The 10,314-nt window shown below is 40.0% G+C and overlaps 1 protein-coding gene across 5 annotated transcripts; it reads right to left on the bottom strand.

Moving 5' to 3' along the window:
• Positions 1-2,600: 2,600 nt before the first annotated feature.
• On the bottom strand, positions 2,601-8,673 carry LOC144988703 (amine oxidase [flavin-containing]-like). 5 transcript variants are annotated; one of them, XM_078939497.1, is made up of 5 exons: positions 8,433-8,673; positions 7,319-7,715; positions 5,255-5,366; positions 3,808-3,870; positions 2,601-3,610 (listed from the first exon to the last, which is right to left on the bottom strand). In XM_078939497.1, the coding sequence occupies exons 2-5, from the start codon at positions 7,342-7,344 to the stop codon at positions 3,455-3,457; spliced, it is 357 nt and encodes a 118-aa protein (XP_078795623.1). In that variant the 5' UTR covers positions 7,345-7,715; positions 8,433-8,673; the 3' UTR covers positions 2,601-3,454. The 5 variants fall into 5 exon arrangements, with proteins under 5 accessions (XP_078795623.1, XP_078795624.1, XP_078795625.1 ...); XM_078939498.1 differs by having other exon boundaries at positions 3,310-3,610; positions 7,319-7,474; positions 8,433-8,668; XM_078939499.1 differs by lacking the exon at positions 8,433-8,673 and adding an exon at positions 8,077-8,203 and having other exon boundaries at positions 3,310-3,610; positions 7,319-7,474.
• Positions 8,674-10,314: the final 1,641 nt, after the last annotated feature.

The following is a 10,314-nucleotide window of genomic DNA, read 5'->3' as shown; positions in this document are numbered from 1 at the left end:
TTAAAATTATGAATTAGCGATTATTGAATCATATACAGAGTAATCCAATATTGTAGCAAATGGAGAAGAAGCAGTCACAATATGATGGGAGAACATGAGATAGAGGAAAGATGCTTGCTGTGTAAAAGCCAGTCCACTGTTTCTCAACATGGAGCATAAAGGCATGAACATAGAATCATGAACGTAACCCTTGTGCTATCCTAGGCACTTTAACATTGGGAGTTGGGTCATGTAGACCCACTAGACAGTGCGCTGAGCCTTTTTTCTTCAATGATTTATGATCTTCACTGGTGTCCATGGATTACATGAAATCTTTCCACCTTTATCCACCTCATGGTAGGGAGAACACGTCAATGGAAGGGTGGGGTCATCTAAGACAGCACAAGGGTTTAAAAAGGTTTAGAGGGTCTTAGGGATACACAAAACTCCCAAATGAATCTGGTTATTTGCTGCAAAGTGTTCAAATGAATATTTTAATCAGATTTCCACTACTTTCAAACAAAGAGAAACACATGATGAACCAAAAACCAGACGATTAAAAGGGTTTATTTCACTTTTTTTTTCTTGTACATCGTCACCAGCTTTGTTGTGGGGATCAAAGACGTCAAAGAACAGGTCAAAGGAAAAACAGAAACTCTTTGGAATAATATCCCTTACAAGAACCCACTCAATGATGTTCTAGAGTGACTGAACTCGCTGTCTAAAGCTGGCTTTGAGTTAGCTGGAAAGAGCAGACAAGCCAGTGTGAGTTAGGAAAGATTTAACTTGTGGAGAGACACGCTGAAGTCACCCAGAAAGATGCACAACAAGGAGAGACACTGCAGTCACAACACAACACCAGGGTTTCTTTACCTGGAGTGACTAGTTTGATCACTCTAACAGTCAGAGCTCTGTTACTCCTGGTTGGTGAGTAGTTTTTAAGTCTGGCTTTACCTGAGTTTGTTGCACAGAGAGGATTTAACTCAGGTAACAGAGGGGACATCTAGAAAGGAAACTTCTGGACTCACCAGTGAGTGGGGTCTCAGAGGTCAGACATCCCCTGTTCACCGAGTCACTTCAAAAGCTAATGACTTGCTCTATCTCAGCAGAGACAGAAGGGCAGACAGTGTGAGCGGAACACAGGCACTTGAGAAAAATGATCAAACACCATGATGTCCATTAAGGCACAACAAATACACTACAGTCACAAACAACAGGCGGCAGGAACAAAAACGTAATTCTCTCTGTGAGCACACACAGACGCACAATCAGTGTACAGATCTCCGGACAAAATCACTCTACGGTTACAAAGAAAGATTTCTACAACAACAGCTGACATTTAACACCAAAGAGCAGGCTGGATGGTGGCTTTTTCTGTACTTTAGGAGCCAGATGAGACTTTTCTGCTGCAAAATTTAGGCTTTGTTGCACCACTTTACCCTTTCCCTGGGGAAAGTAATACTTAGGATTATATACAAAACAAAAGTTACATCGTGTTAGAAGAAAGAGCTTAAATCTTTTTTTTAATCAATAACACAAAAAGAAAAGAACATATACTAGGAATAGCATTTACTATATCATTAAAAGTTGAAGAACAGATTGTCCTAAAATGGCTTTTTATGAAAAGTGAAGCCTCACTTTTAACGTGCTTACCTGGTATAGTGCCCTCTCACTGTGCAAAGTCATGTTTTATTAAAGTTTTGAAAGTTTAATATAGAAAAAATAAACAACTAAAATGCTATGAGGAAACATTTGAAAAGGAAAAAAAGCCCAAAATACTAATTTACCAAGATAAAATGTGGGATTAATTCTGATGAATAGCGTTCAACAAAACAAATATCAAGCAATAAACATACAAACTAGCTTTCAAGCACTATTTCTTAACATCAAAACAAAGATTTGACTTATTAAACAGCAATTTTTTTTTTTTTTTATTTATCCCTGTAAACAACTCCCATGAAAACTGAAGACAGACATGTTTCCGACAGCATAATTAAGTCCCTTCATTAGCTACTCTTCACATAACAAAAGATTTGTTTATGGTACACAAGTTTTCAATGAGCTTTATGACGGCTTTTCTTTGACAGGATTTGATCCTATTTATAGTTCCAGTGTGTGTTCAGTCAGTATGTTAATATATTTTTTTAAATACACATCTTTTCCTTGAGGATGGTTTAAGTTTTGGCAAAGTCTCCAAAGTCTCTGCATCATTAAGTCATTGCCATCCCAAATTCTGCAGGAAAATGTTTGTTTTGCTTAAATGGATCCACAAAGCCAAAATTTTACATAAATGGCTAGTTTGATCTTGTTTGTACATTATGAGCTTTTACATTAGGTCCTCAAATATTTAGAATTCTGTAAATATGTAAATGATCTCGCGTATTGCTGCTATCTGCTAGCTTTCCGCTATCTACAAGATCTGGAAGTGAATGTGTGCTGTTAAACCCAAAAACAAAATCTCAATATCTCGGCCTAATCTTTAATTAAGACTATAATTGATTCAATAAACAATTATTTGAAGATAAAGGCAAAATGTCAGCATATTTATTAATGTAAATGAGTAATAAATGACTATGAATTTAGGCCATTCGTTGTTTATTACGAAGAACTCACTGATAGACTTTTTATTTTTTTCTGACTTTTGTGTTTATTTGAAATCTGCAACTTAAATCACAAACATGGATTCAAACACAGCCTTGAATGGAAAGAGTTGAGGATAATAAAGTTAGCATTGTGTTTAGCAGCTGGCGTTCTTCCTGCCTTACAGTCATGTGGAAATGCTTTCTGTGGTGACTGTTTTCATGGGATTTGTTGACACTTGGTTATAAACTCACCAAATATGTCATCCTTTCAGTTTAGCCTCTGCTGTGATTGTAAGACAAGCTACTGTAGGACAAACACGGATGATTCTGCGTTGGCTAAAACATTTACAGCCTTTTGTCTAAAGCCAAAAAGCAGCTCAATTCTGCAGAGCTAGTCATCAACACCAACACTGTGTGCACTTCTTTGACAAACGCACATCCAAAGCAGAGTATCAATGCATACGTACGGTCAAAGCCCACACATACACAGCAAGACAAGATCAGACAAGGACATGTATGAAAAATATGAATGTCATTGGCATTTCATGGAAACTGGCTTCTCCGATTCTTCCTACACCGTCAGGTTTCTTCCTTCGTTTCTTTCCAAATTTGACTCGTTGATTAACTTTTGACTGATCTATTTGCTCCAATTCTCAGTGTCATTTCAGCCCACTACTGCTCGTCTCTCTGAAACCTCAGTGTTTGCAGAAGTGTTTGCATTAGCTGAACTGCGTCTCTCATGAAAAATCAATAACTAATCCTCCTAAACGTTAAATTTTTCACTACTTTGTAGCTCAGGCCTCAAAATAGTGCACCAGAGGGGTGAGAATACAGTTCATATGGAGCTCTGTCTGCTTAAGACACAGACGACTGAGAGAACGGATGCTGGGGGTTTAACTGTGGGGGAGAAGGCCTTTCTTGTAGGCCACAAAGCCGGCTGCTGCGGCCACAGACAGGAAGCTGGAGACCCCCATGAACCTCAGCAGACCGCCGACTGAAGGCAAATTCCTCTCCCAGAAGGTGGTGTGGAATGGAAGTGCTGGGACGTCCTGCATGGGAAGATCAGCAAATTTAGGTTGAAGCTTTTTCTGCACTTTGAAAGGTAAAACTAAAAATAAAGTATTCAATTGAATGAATGGACTTTTACATATTAGCGTGGCTTAAAAACAGAGATCATATGATGTGTGCCAACCACAGTCAGGAGCTGAGGAACCAGCCTCCACAGTCCTGAGGTGAACATTCTTACCATGCTCTCAGCCTCCGGCTGCCAGACCCGATTCTGGTGGATTTTACCCATCGCACACATAATCTGTAAAAAAATTAGATATTTTTAAGAAATCAAACATTTATCTCTAAAGTGTGTCTGACTTTACGCTTGACATTTTTTACAACAGCAAAATACCCAACATTCTGACACGGTGAATATCCCTGAATTACTGCTGTTACAGTTAAAAAGATAAATACTTTTTCAATAAATACAGATAATATACTTTCTCAATGTAAATTAACCTTAACGATAATAAACATATAAGGCAACCATTGGCATCAAAAGAGTTTGAATTTTTTCTATTGAGCATTTAGTCTTTTGAAAACATAAAATAGGATTTTTTTTCTAATAGATTAGTAGTTTGAACATGTGAAATAGGAATTAATCAACATAAGTAAATAACAACATATTTCTGCTGTAAAGGAAAAGAGGCACTTTTTTCTTTATCAAAAAAAGAAAAAAATGTGAACAACTCCAGCACAACAAACCAAAAATAGTTTTCATGAATAAAATACTTTTCAAAGCTGCATTGGTTTGGTAAAGCTCTTATATTTATACCTTTAAAGACCCGCTCCAATGAAAAAGGTGTTTTTTGTGTTTTTTAAACTGTTTTTTTTTTGCTGATGATGAAGGACACGCATAAAGAAAATTAAGCTCAAAATTGCGTTTCTGAATATTTCTCTTTTTAAACCCTGGTGAATCAGAAGCAGACACCAAAATGCTGTTTGAAAAGATTATAGCAGTGACAATCTGCAGCTCACAAACTCCCTGCTCCGCTCCATTGCATGCATCCACTCGTAGACAAATAGATCCATGTACATCTTTGTTTTCCGAACTGGTATCTAGATGAAAGCTGTACGGCTGGATAACTCTGGTATTAATCACCATTTTTGTTGCACCGGTAATGTTAAGTTGTGGGTTGAGGGGCTGTAAGCTAGCGGGAGTGTGTTTATACTTATGGATGATGGGAAGTGGGTGCGAGGTTAGTACAGGAAAATAGTCCCGCCTACAAAGGTGAATTTCTGATGAACTCCTGCTGCTCTGCAAAAACTATGTCTGGGACAGAACCCAGGTTTTTTGATTTAGGCTAAAAACGTCAAAACCATAATTAAAAGACCACTGGGAACACTTTTACAAGTGTTGGAGTGGGACTTTTAATAACCAAACATCCGCTGTGTGACTGAAAGTGGAGGAGCTATAGTTACAAACAAAAAATAAAATCATCATTAAGCACAATTATAAACTAATGACTGTCAACTTTTTGGAGAACTTTTATGCGAGTCTTATAGTTAAACAAATGCTCTTGTTGTTTTAAACATAAATGTTACTATAATGTACAGTCATCTCAACTTTCCAGACATAAATTACTGAGCGGAGTGTGTGAACAGTGCATCGTGCGCTCTGGGTCTGGCTGTGGGGCTCTGACCTCTCTGGCTGCCCTCTCTCCTGCTTGTACGGCTCCCTCCATGTATCCGCTCCACTCTGTGGCCGTCTCTGTGCCAGCGAAGAACAACATCCCCACCGGCTCCCTCAGAACTCTACAGGAGGAAGAAATATATTTCACTTGGTAACATTTCAAGGTGTGTATGTATATACAGTGTCCACACACACACGCACATATTCATATAAAACGAGTAACGAGTGTCCTGCGTGCATTGAGCACACATCCTTGTGTTAATGGGTAAATTCCAGCGCGTGGCTGCGTTCCCACCAAACGGGACGTAAGATTTCCATATGAAGTCAAGACAAACCCGATAAGAGGTTTTGCAGGGCGTTCTGAACGTCAGGAATGGTGCAGCGGTCTGGCTGTAGCGCATTTTGATCAATGCAAACCGTTTGGGGCGTTAAAATGCATCCAGAGTTCAAATATTTGAGCCTTGGTGAAAAAGACACATCAATCAATCAGGGAACCAGAGTTGATACGGTGATGGCGTGATCAGTGGGCGGAGTCCAAAAACCAACATGGAGAGAATCCAATCATTCTCCCCCTGGGCTTTATTATGTTTTTCTTATTTGTATAAAGAAAATTAGAAAAATGTAATTTTTAATTTTTTCTTTCCTCTGACTAAAGTGGGACAGAAAGTCGTCAAACTGGGTCACAGAGAGATGGAAGTACTGCCAAAAGTTCCATCATTTAGATGATTCCCTGTAGGGATGAGGCTAAAATCTTTGGACAGTAGCTTTTACCACTTATGTGGCAACTTAGCCATCAAGTGGTGAAGCACATACAGTAAACTGACAGAGCAAGGTCAGCAGATGTTTAGCATAGGGGTCACCAACCTTCTGCTCTCATTCACTACAGGCCTCCTAACTTCATGTGGCCTTTAGATTAGCTCAAAGACATTGTGGAGGATGCAGTGACGTGCGGTAAGGTTGATGGCTGGTGAGGCACTGACTCCTCTGGAGTCAGATTTACAATTGTAAGAACTAAATATTTCACTATTCATCCAACAGCAGGTAACAGCATATAAGATACACACAAGAAGATCTTTGTCCTACAGAGAATATTTCTTTTATAGACATGGATAGAACACTCTTCTTGTGTATAAATTCTTCATATATACTGTAAACAAATTAAAGTATACAGATGTGTTCGGCACACATTTCATTTCTACCTCAAGTAACTATTTATAGTATTTTTCCAAGTTCAAATTCTGTTGCTTTAATGTTATCAAAGGTTGTCTGTGAAAATGATCGTAAAAATAATTCTTTGGGCCTAAAATTTATTACACTTTTAATTTTTTATTTATTATTAATTATTTTTTTTCACTTACTGTCATGTTGTTTTTAAAAAACATGCGTGGCCTTATTTTTTGAGTCTGTGCGCTGCTCTTCAACGCAGATGCATGGAAAATAATCTTAAATTTATTTATCTTTTTCTAGTTTATCACAATCATGACAGGTGAAGCTGAGCCTCACTTGCCTCATCTGACCGCATGTCACTGGGAGGATGTCATGGAAGAAGGTTTTGACCAAAACCAAGTGCTGCAAATCCTGAACGAAGTGCCCAGAACTGTAGATGCCTCATACTAGGAGATTTCAACAATTTGTGCTTCCCACTTTGTTGGAGATTACCTCTTCCTGTTCCAACATGACTGCCCACCAGTGCACAAAGAGGGTTCATAAAGACATGCAGGTGTCAGTTTAGTGTGATAAACTGGACTGGTCTGCTGAGAACCAGACTTTCTCAGAGTCTAAGCTCATTTTTGGCCTTCTGGAAGATCAAGCATTCCCATAAACGTCCTCAGAAGAATAAAAGCTGTTCCAACAGCAGAAGCTGGACCAAAGTCATACTAAGCTACGTTCACACCGGCCTCTGCAACGTGTGTTCAAGCAACCACTTCCAATGAAAAGTCTATGTAAGCGCACGGGAATGCGCATCTCGGGCCTCTAGATGGCCACGGTCAGATGCTACTTCCTTCACTTTTTCCTGACGAGTGACAGGAAGCTTGCTTCTGTTTGCTTCAGACAAGAGAAATGGGTTTCTCACCCAATCCAGCTGCACAGATGTCTCATCCATGTCAGTAAAGTAGGAGCGAAATCCGGTGGTGAAATCCTCCTGATCACATGGCTTTTTCCACATCTCTGCTTTCTTCAGGAAACCCCCCACCTTGTCATACAGGTTCAGGATGCTGGTGTCCTTGCCCTGCAGGGACATGTTCAGATCATTCAGTTTCCTGAATATATCTGCCAGATTATAGCAAAGCTTTGCAAGCCAGTCCGTGTCCTCAAACATGGTGGCATGGGGAGATCCGTGCTCTGTCAGGAAGGTGTGCACTTCAGCTGGCAACTCAAACAGCCTGCTCAGTACTCATCCACGGGACAGCCAGCGTACTTCAGGATGCAGGAGCAGTTCTGTGTGTTCAGCTCCCGTATTTCCACAGAGGCTGCGGAACAAACGTGCATTAAGTGGTCTTGACTTGATAAAGTTTAGAACTTTAATGCTGTCGTTCAAAACTCCTTTTCTTGGACGCTAGCGCTTCCCTGTGTATCACACAGTGCGTCCACTTGATGTGGGGATTTTCTTTTTTAATCCGTGCTATGAGCCCTTTCGTGCTGCCCGTCGTTGATGCAGCCGCATCTGTGCAGACGATGCTGCAGGATTTCCAGCTGATAAACATGTTAACGACATTAAAAATGTCCTCTCTGGTTGTTTACCCCTCCATTTCTTTGCAGAATAGAACGTGTTCACAGATGTCGTCCGTGTCAATGTATCTTAAATGCAACAAGTTGCGCATGTCCACTCACATCTGTGGATTCATCCAGCTGCAGTGAAAATGAGTCGCCAAGTTTCCCCACAACTTGTTGGATAATGTCTGTGCCCATGATATCTATTCTGCGGAAAACTGTGTCATTAGACAGAGGCACAGTTTTTTATGTATCTGCTGATTTTTGTCCAGCATAGTTTCGGCCAATACCACAGCGGCGGGGAGCAGTAGGTCTTCCGCTATGGTGATCGGTTGTTTGGCTTTAGCAACAAACAAGCAAAGACACCGCGTAAGAAGCCTCCAGGGCTTTGGCTGATGTAGTGGAGACTTTTCGCATTGTGGCTTGGGATGACTTGAAATCAGAAAGCTTTCTCCTGAAGAACTCTGGTGCCTTACCAACGTGACATCCATGTTTTGTGGTGAGATGCCGCTGGAGGTGTACCGGCTTCATGCTAGCGTTGGCTAACTTCTCCCCGCAAAAAAAAAAACAAAAAAAAAACACAGTGCCTGGGGTGGGTCGGAGCTCGTGGACGTAAATCCCATTAAAACTTATTCTTCCATGTACTTTCTGGACTTCGTCGCCTCTTGTTTTGTTTTCTTTTTCACTTGTCCATCTCTTCTTTCAGCAGCATGGCTGCTGCGCTTTAACCACGCCTCCATAGTTAGTCGTTGATGAGTGCGTGACGTCAGTGGGTCAAACTAACTTGGTGTCCGGGGGGGGGGGCAGTTTTATTTCAAAGGACATTGAAACTAAATACTGAATATACAATTCAATGAATGAACACATATTTATATTTTATGGAACTTTTTACAAAATAATTTTTCTCAGGTTTATTATAAGGATGAGCCCACTGATTTAGATAGATATTTTGAAAAGCTTCACGTACCCCCTACAGTACCTCCACGTACCCCCATTTGAGAACCACTGTATATGATATGCTGATTACATCAATATGATGTAATAGTATGATGTAGCATGGTATCTTTGATATCTGTGATGTCATCATACAAGAGCCGATTGGTGTGACCACAGATTACATCATCAGACCAAAATCTATATATACCGGTAGGAGTCAGGTTAGTGTTTATTCTGGTCTTTCTTAGTAAAGAGTGATCACGTTTGAAACCTTTACGTTTTCAAAAACTCAATTCAAGAACCAGAGTATTTTTACCAAGCAGACTATTTTTACCTTTCATCAAATTTAAACTAAAATGGATTGCATCACAAATGACCAACCGGAAAAATGTTCCCTTTGGAAACTTCTTCACACAAAAGAAGTTTCTTCTTTTAAACTGAATCAGATCAGATCCATTCTGCGTCGAGTGGCAACTGCTTTTCAGGACCCTCAATACGCTGATGGAATTCTGACGCCAGAAAGAATTCAGTTGGTTGTTAAAAGAAACCAGAGACAACAGGTCATTTCTACTAAATTTAGTGGAGTTGAGAATCCTCCTCTGGATTCATGCCAACATTTCAGGTGGTACATGGCCCCAGAGACACTTCTTGGTTTAGAGACCACTGAAAAATCCCATGTCTGGTCCCTTGCTTGCATTGTTGCTGAGATGTTCCTTGGCTCTCCTTTCTACACTGCCAATAGTGATTTTGAGATGATCAGGAACATAACAAAAACTCATGGCCGCTTTCCAGACCATCTCTTAAATGCTGGATCCAAAACCAAAGATTTTTACTTCAAAACCTTGAAAAAGCAGTGGCTTCTGAGGACACCAAAAGAAGATAGAAACAGGATCCTTAAAGATGTCAGCTGTGTTTCAGCAGATGACTTCAGAAACCACCAACAGAAGTCGGGAATCTGTTCAGAGACCAAACAGATGAAACTGGAACAATTTATTGATCTGTTCAAGAGAATGCAGTTATTGGATCCTGCAAACCGTATTGCTCTTCATCAGGTGCTTCAACATCCATTTGTAGCAGGTAACATGGATCTCCCAAGAAGCTCTGTAGGAAATGTTACCAGTTTTACTGGCCAGCAAAATCTGTCTTCATCAGAAAAGATAAAAGAGAAAGACACACCATGCCAGTCTGGTAAAGAAAGAAAACTGCCTACGGTCTGGATCATGGGATCAGAATATTACATCAACGGAGCACAAAAAACAGCAAATGAATGCTACGGAGAAAACTTTGGACTCGATTCAAAAATAAATTGGATTGGAAAAGTAAACATGCGCTGGAGGGATGTCTTCGATCATTTCAAAAGTGAGGTTTCCCAACAAAGGAGTATACCAGACATTTTAATTCTCCATGTTGGCAGCAACGACT

This window comes from Oryzias latipes, chromosome 21 (assembly GCF_053564925.1).
Source record: "Oryzias latipes strain Hd-rR chromosome 21, Olatipes_Hd-rR_3.1".
In the NCBI taxonomy this organism is placed as follows: Eukaryota; Metazoa; Chordata; class Actinopteri; order Beloniformes; family Adrianichthyidae; genus Oryzias; species Oryzias latipes.
The sequence above is the reverse complement of the archived record's forward strand: the minus strand, read 5'-3'. Positions and strand labels throughout refer to the sequence as shown.

Coding starts and splice junctions, on each gene's coding strand:
- LOC144988703 (XM_078939496.1), bottom strand. CDS start 7,564: ATGTTTGAGGACACGGACTGGCTTGCAAAGCTTTGCTATAATCTGGCA. Junction 5,367..7,318: donor CATCTGTGCAGCTGGATTGG/GTGAGAAACCCA, acceptor TTCCTCCTGTAG/AGTTCTGAGGGAGCCGGTGG. Junction 3,871..5,254: donor GAGAGAGGGCAGCCAGAGAG/GTCAGAGCCCCA, acceptor ATTTTTTTACAG/ATTATGTGTGCGATGGGTAA.